This window comes from Pseudopipra pipra, chromosome 6, assembly GCF_036250125.1.
Source record: "Pseudopipra pipra isolate bDixPip1 chromosome 6, bDixPip1.hap1, whole genome shotgun sequence".
Classification (NCBI taxonomy): domain Eukaryota; kingdom Metazoa; phylum Chordata; class Aves; order Passeriformes; family Pipridae; genus Pseudopipra; species Pseudopipra pipra.
In genome coordinates, this window is record NC_087554.1 from 58,806,982 (window position 1) to 58,821,177 (window position 14,196).

Here is a 14,196-nt window from a genome sequence, read left to right on the forward strand (position 1 = left end):
GGAAATTAGACTTTTCCTACCCTAGTCTCTTACACCTTGTTCAAGCAGCCAGCTGGAAATGGAACAGAGTGGAATTTGCTAAAGACTAATGGAAATTGTAACCAAAGACACAACTGTGATTGACCTTTCTTAGCAAGGAAGCCATGTCTCTGAGCTGTAGAGAAACAAAAGTCAGGCATGCAGGTGGATTTAGTAGTCCACGACTGGCTGTGGATCCATCTCAGAGGAGGTAACTGCAGAAGTGGACTTTCGATGAATGGCTAGTGGTGGTGATGTGGTTTTAAGAAATTATGGCCAAAAAAGAGAGGGTCTTTTGAAGTGTCTTGTAATCCAGTACATGGTTTGGATGTTTGCAGCTGAGTATGGGCTGGATAATGTAGAGTTAAATCTGTCTGGAGTTTTGATCTGGAGAAACTGTGGAAATAGGAAAGAATTAATTGTGTCTTAGTTGGAGAAAGTAACATGACTCCTGATAAAATATAAGGTAGGTTAAATATAGGGAGTCCTGTGGATGCTGAGACTTGGGTACACAATAAAACCCAAGGGTCACATGCTGACCCTTCTTCTTTGAATTTTATCAAGCTGCTCAGTGAGCAGCAACATTAATGGAACGTGGATTCCTGTGGCTTTGTGCCCACAGTTAAATTCACTGGTCTTTAACAAGAGGTAAACATTGATTCAAGATTTTCCTTCTGTTGGAATAGGACACACACACACACACACACACACACACACACACACATTGATAGTGGATCTGGCAGTGCTGGGCTTGCAGTTGGACTCTGTCATTTTACAGGTCTTTTCCAGCCTAAATTGTTCCATGATTCATAGTCACATGTGGAGCATGGATGAATAAGCCTTACTTGTTTAGGAAACAAGGGTAAAAAGAAGTCAGTTAAGTAAAAGAAAATTCGTGAGGACAAAAGAAAACATATTCTAATATCTGGTCAGTTTTATAGTACATATACTATGTATCTGATCTAATATTACAAATACTAGTGTCAACCAAGATACTTCTAGTGTCTTTTTTTTTTTTCCTTCTAATTTTTATGGGATTTAAAAAAAAAAACCCTCTCATCTATCAATAGTTTGGCTTTATGTTTTGTTCCCTCACAAGTTTCTTGTGGACTTATCAGTTTGTTGAGTGCCTTATCAAGTATTTTGAGACCCTCTGATGTGAAGAAGTATAAAGTCCATAAAAGACAACCATTAAATGCTGTTGATCAGCTGCTGGCTGCAACACGAATCTTCTGCTGTGTACTCTGTGTCCTGAAACAGTGACGTGGTGGGAATACACGATCGAGTTTATGTCTGTGGATGGGGAGGCTTTGGAGCAGGGTTATCTGCTTTTGGACTGTGGTCCTCTGGGGAGCTCAGAGATGTGCAGAGCATCCATGAGTGTATTTGGTACTGCAGCCTCTCCTCACCAGGTTGTGCCCTTTGTGTCGAGATACGTGAGCAGAATTTCGGCGAAAGACAATTCTATAAAGACAGTCTTTCTGAATTTAACCAGAGGGCTTGTAATCTTGGTTGTTTCCTAGTGGGATGGGAAATTAAGAATTGCTTGTGTTCCCATCCTCTCCAGCTGCTGGGATGTGGTGGTGGCAGGGTGGCAACCATGGGGAGAGCCTGGCAGGTTTAGAGGGCTTGTGGTGTCTCCACTTTTCCAAATTGGAGAAGAGGCAGGGTGTTGGGGGAAACATAACACAGTGGGATGAGCTGCAGTGAACCCTTTGGTTCCCAGGGGTTCCACAGTGTCCCCTGTGTTACTGTCTGTGCCATGGTGAGGAAAGCTGGGCTGAGTCCCCAGGCAGAGAGGGCTGTGGGAAGCCAGGGAGATTTTATGTAATGCTCAGGCTTTCCTCTGGGTCTCCTGCTGCTTGTAGCGAGGGCATCTCCCTTTGGGTAGGAAAGCAAATTTTAAAAGTTGACATTTAGGCTTAAGAATATTTGTGATGGATTCAAATAAATGCTTTGAGCTTAAGAGTGTTAGATTTCACAAAATCTAAACTTTTATTTCTCCCATTGGTCGGCTTTTAAATATTTTTAAATCTGCTTTTCTATACATAATCCAATAATCTCCAGATTATTTTTTTCTAAATTCATGCTTATAAAGGAAAAAGAAATACCATTTTTTTTAGTACATGTTCCTAATTCAATAGAATAATGTTTGCATAATGTACATTCCAGTAGTGTGTAGCTCATGCAAACCCCATATCATTTTATGTGAAAATGAATGTGTGCACCTTAGTATTATGTCTGTAGTTGTCATAACCATTCATGGCTATTACGAGGAAAATTTGTAAAAATATCCTTAATTTTTTTCCCCCACAAGAACTGCTGAAAGGAACATTTCCTATAATTTCTATGCAGCAATGATTGTTAATAGTTATATTTTAACAGCTTTTTAGCACCATTGTTAGTTAGTTAGCTTTTTAGCACCAGTTAGTTCCATAGCTTCAGTCAAAATGAAATTAGAAACTAACAGTAAAACCAAAGAAAACACTGAAGATTACCACAGACCACAATTTTAGAACCTCTATGAAGGGAGAATATTATTTCTGAAACAAAATTAGGAATGTTTACAGTGTCAATGAACATAAAATCCCACAACATTGTGTTTAAGTAAAATGGGTATTTCCTTCTCTGGAAAGGCCTTACTAAAAGCAGGGATGGAAGAATAAAACTATTTTAGGACTAACTCATAATGTGTTGGTGCCAGTCCATGCATATAAACTGTAGGCACTGACTGAAAGAACAGATGACTGAAGTGATATTTAAACCCGAGTTCAGCCTCCCAGAAATACTCCCTACCCATATTTTGTATTTGCAGCAGTGGATGCATGTTACTAGGATGTGCCAAACCCACCTATTTGCATTTTTAGTAGACTGCCACTGAAGTTCATAGAATTATAGAATGGTTTGGGTTGGAAGGGACCTTAAAGACCATCTTGTTCCAACCCCCCTGCCACGGGCAGGGACACCTTCCACTAGACCAGGTTTCTCAAAGCCCTGTCCAACCTGGCTTTGAACACTTGCAGGGATGGGGCATCCACAGCTTCCCTGGGCAACCTGTGCCAGTGCCTCACCACCCTCACAGTAAAAAGCTTCTTCCCAGTATCTGATCTAAACTTGCCCTTCTGTAATTTTGAACCCATTACCCCTTGTCCTTTTGCTACATGCCCTTATACAAATTCCCTCTCCATCTCTCTTGTAGGCCCTTCAGGTACCTGTTTTGTATTATTTGAATGTGTAAGTCCCTTTGGCACTCATCATGCTAAATTTCCATATCACAGTTAATATCCACACTCCCAGATGTGATGTGGCACGTGGTGTACTATGAGATGTGACGGGTGCAATCTGATCTTCCCTGGCGGCTCCTGACACTCTCTGTCCCTCATCCCAGTAATGCTGCCTGTGCTCTGCAAAACCAGCTTGGACCTGTCAGGAGGAAAAAGTTACTTATCTCAAGTGAGAGAGTCGTCATCAGTTTTGGGCTCACATACAGTTTAGCATTTAACACTCAGTTTGCAAGTTAATTTAGGGTTGATTCCAAGATACATATGAAATAAAAATCAAACATGATACTTGACCAGATGTTTTGAATAAATGAATCCTTTCTAAATTGTTAAAACATTGGTGCTTATATCAGTATTTTGGGGTGTAAGAAGCTGCTTACATTACTAGGAGTTATCCTGTTTCATCATGATTTCTTTTCTGATGCCCATTTTGATTTCAGTTCCCTCTGAAACGTCACCATAGAAGTTGCCACCATGAGCGATTGCTGTGTAACACATGGAGGATTTAATTGTACTTTGCCACTGACAACAGCCCTGTCTCTCTTTTTCTCGTTTCAGAGTCCAGTTTTTTGTTGGGAAACGCCCAGATTGTGGACTGGCCTGTAGTTTATAGTAATGACGGTTTTTGTAAACTCTCTGGATACCATCGAGCTGACGTCATGCAGAAGAGTAGCACTTGCAGGTATGCCCACTGTCTGTCTGCTGATACTTGATGCACTTGTAAGTTTATAATATGCTGGGAAGAACAGGGAGGTTTTGGAAAAAGGATTGATCTAAGACAGGCATTGTCCTGCAGGAACTGAAGTATTAGAACAGGCTTTAAAAAATGAAAGCAGCAACTTATCCAGAACACGGCAAAGCACTTTGAAATTTATCCTGGCTAGTATTGGTAATAATATGCTCTAGCTAATGATGCAATAAAGAATGGGTTTTTAAGTTAACTAATATACTTCAAAGACTTTTTTTTGCTAGGTTGTTCTGAATTCTGCTCTTGCCATGCCAGGAGTCAGTGGACTGTTCTGTAGCCCTTGTTGGCCCTTGTTATTAAGCACACACAGAGCACAGTAATGCACAAAGTGCATCTTTACTCCCAAGAGGGTGATTAAGCTGCCGATATATTTACTCTAAGCATTACAGCTTTATGGGTTTTTCTTTTTGTTGGTGGTCTTTCAGGAGCGAGCAGCTGTGATTTGTGGTCAGACATTCATCTGTGCCTTGTCTGCTGCATCCTTTAAAAGGAGATGCTTTGGGGAAGGACTGAATCCCTGATGCGTGTGCGTGTGCATGTGTGCGTGAGCAAGGCAAACAAGGAATAGCTGAGATACAAGTTTGTGTAGGTTTTCCCTTTCTGCCTTCAGGGACTGACCAACTCCAGGCACTGGGAGGAGGGCACTGTATGTCTGGAAGTGTTCAAGGCCAGGCTGGATGGGATTTTGAGCAACCGGGTCTAGTGGAAGGTGTCCCTGCCCATGGCAGGGGGTTGGAACTAGGTGATCTTTTAAAGTTCCCTCCAACTCAAACCATTCTGTGATTCTGTGATCTACAGTCATAATTTTTGGGAGATGAGTGCTGCCATACACTGATGATTGACTGATGCTGGTGGGAGCAGGGTGGGCAGTGAGCCTGTCCCCGGATGGCAGTCATTGCTTACTCCAGAAAGCAACACGTGCTGATGTGTAGTCCCTGCTCTCATGTGCAGGCAAGAGAAGAAAGCCTTGGGAATCTAGGATTGCTCTGTGCAGCCAAGTGTCCTCTGATGGGAAATAGACAGGAGATGGGCATGTGCTGCTGAAATGAAATATTCATTCACACGGTAGCAACAGAGTTGATATACTCAGTGGGGCTGAAGGAATAGCCTTATCACAGCTGCTGGATATTCATACATGCTTTCCCCTTTGCTCTCTGCCATCCTGTATGTTGAAATAAATTTGCTGTGAGCCAGCACATTCATAGCCTGTGCACATTAAAATAATTACAAATATAAAATGTTATTTTAGGAAAGTGTTGAGTAAGTGAAGGTTTAGCAGTAGCTCTCTGATAATGACTCCCTTGTGCTCATGGGTGCTTATTGTGAATGTGATAGTTTCCTGTTACCATTTGTAAGGATCCCGTTTTGACCACATTGAAATAGGTCTTACAGGTGAATTGTGCAGATGCAAATCAAGGAGGAGTTATTGGTTTGTAGCAAAGATTTTTTTTCCTTAATTTTCATTCTGTACATCTACCTGTGGATTTTGGGGAGCCCTCTCTACACTTCAAAGCATGACCAATACTGTTGTGTCTGTCTCTTGGACAGGTTGGATGGGGCTTGGAGCAACCTGGTCTAGGTGTAGACCCCATGGCAGGGGATTGGAACTAGATGATTTGTAAGGTCCCTTACAACCCAGATCATTCTGTGATTCTACAAGTTACATATGCAGATTTTTCCTGCTTCTTTGGAGACATCCCACTTTCAGATTAGCAGAGGGCTGGACAGATTTTCAGTGTGATCTGACACGCAACATGCAGCCTTCCAGAGCACTGTCTTTGGAGCTTTGCTATGTTATGCCCAGATTATAAATTTTACATAAAAATTGCTTTATATGTAATATTTGCTTTACTGCTCTGTGATCTGGGATGAGAGTGCTGTTGTGCCATAGCTTTATTGCAGGTTTCAGAAGGGTCTACTTTTACAACTTTTCAGTGTCAAAAATTCAACTAAATTAAAAACACAGATAAAAATTATGTATGTCTACCCCCTGATTCCAGTTACTGTTATTAGTGATCATAAGTGGGATAAAGGACAGTTTATAGTTTTTGCAATGTTTGGTAAGTTTCCCCCTGACTATAAGTGCCTTCAAATCATCTTTCAGCCATGCTTTTCTCCTGGTATTCCAGCAAGTATTTGCTTTATCCTTCTTCCTACCCCATACCCTACACTGGGACTGTTCATATATCATGTAGATGTGGTATTTGTGGACATGGTTTCATGGTGGACTTGGCAACGCTGGGTTAACAGTTAGATTTGATGATCTTAGAGGTCTTAAAGGTCTTTCCCAACCTAAATAATTTTGTGATTCTGTGATCGTTGTATTCAGTCTTCAGGTGGTCTTGGCTACTACAAATCACAGGGAGAGGAGGATAAACTTAAGTCCCTGGAGGTGTGAGTGATTTTTGTTCCAGTTCAGCCATAAGTTAGTCGTGTGACAGGCTGGTAACTCTTTTGATTTTGCACTTCTCTCATCTTTGTAATCAGCAACAATGGGCCCATTGGCAGGAAAATCACTTAGCACAAGAGCCAGTCTCCCTAGTTTCACAGGCACTATATATATATATGTATTTTTATATATATGTATATATATATATATATATACACCTTTTAAGGCACAGTGTACATAGAAGTCAGACTACGTAATATTGGGTGATGGGAGTTGATATGTGTTCTTTCTGAGTGCACATGGCACCCAAAATTGCATGTGTAGCTTGGGCTGATATATAGAAAAATTGGTGTGAATGAGTGCTAAAATGAATAGAATTTTTAGGTGGAACAACTCATGTGCTTGTGAAGCATTGCTGTGCCAAATGAAAATGAGCTGACAGTCCAGGAGGGACGGGGCATCTGTGACATTTAACCTCTATTTTACCAAAAAAACTTGCCTGGATGTGCATCAGGAAGTCAGCCAGCATCCAGGAAAACTACTGGTTTCATGATCAGTGTTTTCTAAATATTATTGCTTATCAGTTAAGCTCTGTGTTCTCATCCAGCCTTTGGAAGAGAAGGCACCCTTTGAGTGGCTGGTTAGTGGACCTACCCTGGCATTTTACACTTGGCATTCACTCCAGACTTTGCTTTGCTTACCCTTCGTTGCACCCAAGATTTTTATAGGCACTGTTTTCACTGAAACACTTGGTCAGCATCTCTGCTCTCCCTTGTTTTGATTTACTGCCGTCACAAGTGGGATTAAAAAGAGTCTGCAAGGGAAATCCTGGCTCCAGTGGAGCTAGTGGCAAAATTCCCACTGTGTTCAAATAAATGGGATTTTGCATGGTGGGTTCAGTGTGGTGGACTTGAATAAAACTAGATTTGATACTGAGATGGCACCACTGTGACCTGATTTTTTTGTGTGTTTGAAGGCCTCCTTACTGCCAAAACTGTTGCAAAGAAACCCCGCTGAGTGTGCAAGTGGGACCCAGGGAGCTGCACTGTTTCTTCTCAGAAACGATGTGTGCTCTTCACCTTGCAGGCTTTTGAAGCTATTGAGGTGCATTTGCTGTTCCTCTTGGGTAGATGTTTTGTCTGTTGCAATCAATGCCTTGAATGCTGTAAATCGGATAGGATTGGATGCCTTCTGTGCTTCACCTGTCCTGGATAATTCCTCTCAAACAGCTGTTGCTGCCCTGGCACACGCTGCAAACCTGGACCTGCTCTGGTGCCCGTGCTCTGGATCCTGACAAAGGACAGAGGAGCACTAAATGAAGCTTTGGATGAGGCTTTTCTGTTCAAGGCATGCTTTCAGAGGGAGGTGGGAGCCTAAGCATCTTAAATGACAACTGTTCTGTTTTGAAGATGGAAAAAATATCTAAGATTGTGTCTTTCTCTGAGTATTTCAGTAAGTCTTGCTTCTCTTTGATAAGCCTGTTTTCTACGTAGTGAGATTCCCAGTAGCAGAGTGGGTTTGATATTTATGTCTTGTACAGTTTGCACTCAAGGCACTCAACAAGCACTAAATAACAGAAAAAAACCATGAGGCAGAAAAAGACAGAGTGATTGACTAGAGAAGTAGGAGTCCCTCCATGTGTACAAAATAGGACAGACTAAATTAAATTAAACCTGTGATAAGCAGAGATCTTATATAACTCGTACAGTGAAAGGCTCTGAGATTTCTTTGGTGCTGTTAAAAATTGCCTTCTGAAAAATGTTTTTATTGTTCCACAAGCCTTTAAAATGTCTCTTTATATGTGAGCATAATATATGATTTGGGTATTACAGGTTTACTGCAACCATAAGCTGCCTTTAATTTAAAACATAAAGTTGATTGATCATGTTCAGCAGCAGTAACTGGTATCGTCCACCTCTCAACGTCAAGTAGGATTTGTCATTTTAACACTAATTAATGATGACTTTCTGTGTTATAAGTCATGTAAAATCAAGCACTGCAACAAATTCTTGCTATTTTTTCCTCCAGGACTATGCAAAACATTGTTTTTAAGTCTCAAGAACACAAAAAAGAGATGCATCAGTGCATTAAAAAAGGCACAGATTAAAAAAGAAATATCAAACTCTTTTTGTTGTCATCTCATGTATAGATGTATAAAAGATTATCAACTGAAATTGGGAAAGAAAGGCAGGTCATTTGAAAATGAGCAGTAAGCTGTGTTTTGCATCTCCTTGAGACAGCTGTGTATGTTAATGATAATCAGTACATTAATGAAGTCTTGCGACTGGGGAAAACCATTTCCTGATGTCAGGCATTGTAGGGGCATCTCCACTGCAGTGCTGTCCCAAAGGTAACAGTTATGCCACACCATTCATGGAATCACAGAGACATTTAGGTTGGAAAAGACCTCTAAGATCATTGACTCAACTGTTAGACCAATACTATCATCTTCACCACTAAACCATGCTCCCAAGTGCCATATCTTCATGTTTTTGAACACTTCCAGGGGTAGTTATTCCGCCACATCCCTGGGCAGCCTATTCCAATGCCTGACCACCCTTTTAGTGAGGAAATCTTTCCTAATAACCAATCTAAACAATAGAAGTCCCTGTGTTACCAGTGAAAAGGCACCTGTAGTAATTTCCAGGTGCTGTATTCATTCCCATGCCCTGTGCCTGCCTCCATCACCCATGTCAGGCAGCACCTTGTCCTGGGAGCAGCCTCACTGCCTCCCTCGGTTGGCTGTGCAAAGAAAAGATTCATGGTCTGGCCTTCATTGAGTACTTTAATGCTTGCTGAGCCAGTAAGCACTATGCTGTTTTATTGTTTCTTTCAGAGCAGTGGACATAAAATAAATGTTTATTGAACCTTTGGAGGTCTGTTGATCAATAGGAGAAGCTGCATTGAAACCACAGAGGCACTGATAGCTTTTCTCTTTCGTATTCTCAGGGTTGTCTCTTGTAGGTTTCAGCTGAAGCCCAAACTATTTGTGAACAAAGAGAATGGGAAAAAAAAAAGTCTGATCAATTAAAAGTATATTCATCCAAGTGCCTGAAAGCTTTTATCCCATGTTCCATTTTACTTCAGTTCTCTAATTGGGCATTTGCACAGAGCCGCCTTCGCTTATTTTTAATCCAGGAAAGAATGACAATAAAAGCCTGGCTGTTTCCTTACAAAGGCTTTCAAAAGTTAGGTCAGGGAGTTGGGTTTGCTTACACCAGCTGGAAGTCTGACCTGGAAAAGAATGCGAAGATGAGATGGTCAAGTGTCAAGAAATAGCAGAGTTAAAATTACATTTTTATATTATCAGCCTGGAGAGGGATGCATCTCTGAAAGCTTTTTAATATTTTCCACTAAACTATTAAAGAAATGCAGTATGCAGTAAGGAAAATGAGGATAAATTTGGTTGTTTGGTAGTAGTGCAGGCACAGCTACACATATATAGTTGTATGAGACAACTCATACGCTTGCTACCCGTACTGAATTTTCAGAACATTACAGTCATTGTTCTTCACTGTTTAAATCCTACCTCTATTTGTAATTGGTATTTAGTAAAAGAATTCTGATTATCTTATTATCCCAAATGCATCTTGAGAAGATTAGATTTGTTGCCATCAGTTCAGCCAACAGCCTTTACCTGTAATAGCTTGCATTCCTCCTCCAGAAGGTTTTTCAAGAGGATTGAACAAAATTTGGGAGGTTTTAGAGGTTTTGTTCCATTTTCTCTGTTTTGACAGCAATCCTGCCGTGGCCTGCAGCTGTGGAGATAATGGTTTCATAAGCTGTCAGCTATTTCTCTATAAGGATATATAACCATATATCCTTAAAGATATACTCAGAAAAAGCACTTAATGAAGCATTACAGTGGATTTATTTGTAGTCATTTACAGTAAGAAGGTGGTCATGGTTACTCACTATTGTAGGTGTCATTGTGACACTCCAAATATTTAAATGAAGTGTAAATCATAATTAAACCTTGGTAAATGACAGTTCACAGCGTCTCGAATGCCTAGGCTGTTTAAGGTGACTGTAACAAAGTTGTTTGTCCAGAAAAAAAGAGAAACCTTATTTCTTTTTCAGTTTTATGTATGGTGAACTGACAGACAAGAAGACCATTGAAAAAGTCAGACAGACTTTCGACAACTATGAGTCAAACTGCTTCGAAATTCTCCTCTACAAGAAAAACAGTATGTATATATTTGTGTATGGTGCTGGGAGTGACAATGCATATTTAAAGTATATAATAGACTAAAATAAATTTTCATTTTGACATATGGGCAAGTTGGGGCAAGATTTAGAGAAGAAACAGGTATTTTGGTTGCCACAGCTCAAGAAGAGAGCTCTCTTTTCAGGACAAGCATTCAGATTGCCAGGAATAGTAGTTGTTCCGTGCTATCTCGAGTCTGACTCCTTTCCGAAATATATTTAGTTTTGAAGATTGTTTCCCTGAAGCGAAACTGACTGGGTTGAGCGAAAAGAAATCCTGAATGAGATTCCCCCACATCCCTTAGAAGACTCCCCCATGCCTCCACAAGTGAGAACCCAGACCCTGTTTGCTGCGAGTGGATGCTCCCAGCAGTGTCAGGATGCCTCTGTGGTGTGTAAACCAACACATATGAGCTCTGGTGAGAGTACTAAATTTGGCACATAGCCCAGGGATTAGTTAGAAAACCAGGGAATTTGTAACTTAATTAGATGCAGGAGCTGGCTCCCTTCCTCTTGGTGGCATTGGGTTTGCAGGAAGTTGCCAGAACCAGAGAAGACTTTCTTCATTTTGTCTTATCCATGAGCCACTCCAGTCACATTTTCTGTCCTGCCACACGTGTGGGCTGTACTGCTTCTGGCTTATCAACTTCATAGCACATGCTGAGCAAAACCCACGCTGTTGTGTGGTCTCACACTGGACTTGTGCAGTGTGGACATCTTTCCTGAGCTGATGGTTGCGATTCCTGCTGTTGTCAGTGTAAATGAACAACCTCCTCCACTAGCACAGACCACCTTCCCAAGATAGAAAGCCAGAACTGTCAGATGAAACATGCTCCAGAAAAGCAGGTTCCTCTACCCTGAGCAGAAAGAACCTAGTTGATTGGGTTGGTGGCTGTGTCAAGAACAAGCCAAGAACAGTCCTGATGGAGATGTTTTCTTCAGTTTGGCTTTCACTGCCCTGTACAGGGTGCAGTTACTGTGGGGCTGGGGAGCTTCCTCCCTGGTTCACCTGCCCGGAGCCCAGTACCTGAGGCTGTGCTTCCCCCTGGATGGGCCTTGGTGCTGGCAGGGAGCACCTTGACAAGCTTATGTTGGAGCTTTTTCTTGCATGCTGTGTCTGAGGGCAGGGAATGGTGTGCCTCAGGAAAGAGCTAACTGTGCCTGACTGCCCCATTTCACTGCAAACTCACATAAACCTTTCATGACATTGAACAGAGCATCCTGGATACCTCCTCTTATGCTTTACCTCTGTTTTCCCTTTTTAGACTAAGTCTTCCTCTATGTGTACTTAAGCAGCAGGAAATGTCATTAGAGTTCTACAATTCTGCCTGCTGCAAGGCATTTTAGCCAACACCTTAATTAAAAAGAGAAGCAAGAGCAGCTCTGAAGTCCAGCTGTTCCTGCAGGTGTCCAGGAGAGCCCTCCAAATGACCTCTTTTTGTTTCCTAAGCATATGGATGTGTCTGTTCTACAGATTTCTTGCTTCTCTGCCTGTTTCCTGTGCAGCTCACCTGGATGCCCCCTCACAACAGGGGAATTTCCTGGGACAGAGTCCTGTTGGGTATCTTTGCTCGTGGTGCTGCCCAGCACTGCCATGTCTTGTGTTTGTGTGATTTCCAAAGGGAATCTCAGAGATCCTGTGCTCTCCCCAACCCTGGCTCCTCTTATTAAAGAGGATCCTGCTCTAGAACAGGCCATTCCTAAAGTAAATTCCTCTCTATTTTATTTAAGTATGAAACGAGAAAAGCCTTCTCTTGGTTACTGTCCTGTAACAAGCCAGATGGTTTTTGCTTTGGGTTGTGAATTGTCTGCTGGAGCTCGATGATGCTTCAGAGATTTATTGACCTGCAGTTGCCATAATAAAATCTTCACCTTTGCCCAGATCTCCAAGCCTACACTTTCCATAAGTTATGCAGGATTACAGAAGGACTTTGTGGAAAAGTACTCAATATTTCTTTTCAGGCTTGAGTCAGTTCCCATCCATAACATCTGTTGTCAGCTTTCTTCTCCATCACCCGAAGCCCAGAACTTCAACCTCTCACTAATGCTAATAGACTCACCTTTTGGCTCTGGTTCAGCAGCTGGTGTGCTCAGGGGTTTGCTTCCATTTATCATAATCGGAGCCTGGCGGAAGAAGGTCCTTCGAGAAACCGCCTGCTTATCCTCCAGGATGAATTTTGGAGCAGATAACAAAATAAAGAATAGTTATCCGTTCGTATGAATGTACTTCTGCACAGTGTAGACAGGTACTCTGTGTAAGGGCTTGTGTTTATCACCTACATGGAGCTTGCAGAGCACCCTCCCATCTACACTGTGAAACCGTAGGTCCGGCGGTGCTGCGTACTTTTGATAATGTGGCACAACCTTTTTTTTTTTCTTACCCATTCCTTTATGCTTTTGGCAGAGGGAGATTTTGAGGTTTTCAGGTTGCTGTCCCATCCTGCTCTCCTTTGTCGCAGAGATGATCTTTAAGAGCTGATGTTCTCCAGCAGCATCTGTATGACTGCTGACTTTACACACTCCCTTGGTGTTTTAACCCAGCCTGCAGGTTTCAGGTTCAGACCTGAAAGCTTGCTACAACTTTCTTCTGCTTTGCTGCATTCCCTCATATATAGGGAATGTACCCTATATACCTCTACCCACACAACTATTCAGCAACCATGTTAAGCACACATATATATATATGCTCTCTCTCTAATGTGTATGTATCTATATGGTAATACTCAGGAAAACTCTTTGCCTGCTTTTCCTCACTTTGCTGCTTCTGCAGCAGTAGCTGCCTTGCCTCTGTCTTTGATTTTTGTCAGCACTGGTGACAGGGTATTTTGCCTCCTTGCTTTCAGAGCTTTTCAAAAGATGCCTATGGGTTCCCAGGTATGAGTGCAAGTAAAGTATTTCTCCAGAGAGCTGCAGCACTCTGTTTTAGTAGTTATAAAAAGTCTTTTATCTCAGGTTAGCAACTGGGAATTAAGGTAATCAAGTAATCAGCATAATGGCTTTGGAATTATAACAAAAAGCAGTCCCACATCTCTCCATCATCCAGTTTACTGGTAGTAAGTTACTGGTTTAATCCCAGTTGAATTTCAATGAACCCTTGTGGATTTTAACCTTCCCCACACTAGTCCTAGCCCAAATGGTTTTCATTGCCCTCTGGGATCTATCCTGCAGTTCCTGGCACAGCTCCCGGACATGGTGCATTAGAGGGGATTTGGGGGGGCCAGTGGTGCCCATGTGGGATAACAGTGGGCAAGCAGCTTGTCTCAATGTGTCAGCACTTAGGCAGCTCAGGAGAAAAGCCATTCTGTCAACTGGCTGAAAGCACATCAAATCCCAAAGGTAATTAGCTGGCTGTGAAGGCATTTACAGTGCAGCGTGTGTAGGTGTGCGTTTGGGAGGGAGGGGACACAGAGCTTTGCTGGATGGAGAGCATCTGACATTTACATCCCTGCAGGTGAACAAGGTGTTTCTGAGAAAATTGCTTAAAGTATTCTAGGATTTTACCCCTTATGGAGCAGACCTGCATGTACACAGGGGGCTGCCATGTGTGTTTCAGC

At 42.0% G+C, this 14,196-nt stretch overlaps 1 protein-coding gene across 1 annotated transcript in view; it reads left to right on the forward strand.

The window, feature by feature from the left end:
• The window catches only part of KCNH5 (potassium voltage-gated channel subfamily H member 5), a 166,446-nt gene that overhangs the window by 9,442 nt on the left and 142,808 nt on the right, over positions 1 to 14,196 (forward strand). Inside the window, exons 2-3 of the mRNA XM_064659421.1 lie at positions 3,858 to 3,981; positions 10,517 to 10,623. Coding sequence (XP_064515491.1) covers positions 3,858 to 3,981; positions 10,517 to 10,623 — 231 coding nt within the window. The remainder of the gene's footprint in view (positions 1 to 3,857; positions 3,982 to 10,516; positions 10,624 to 14,196) is intronic.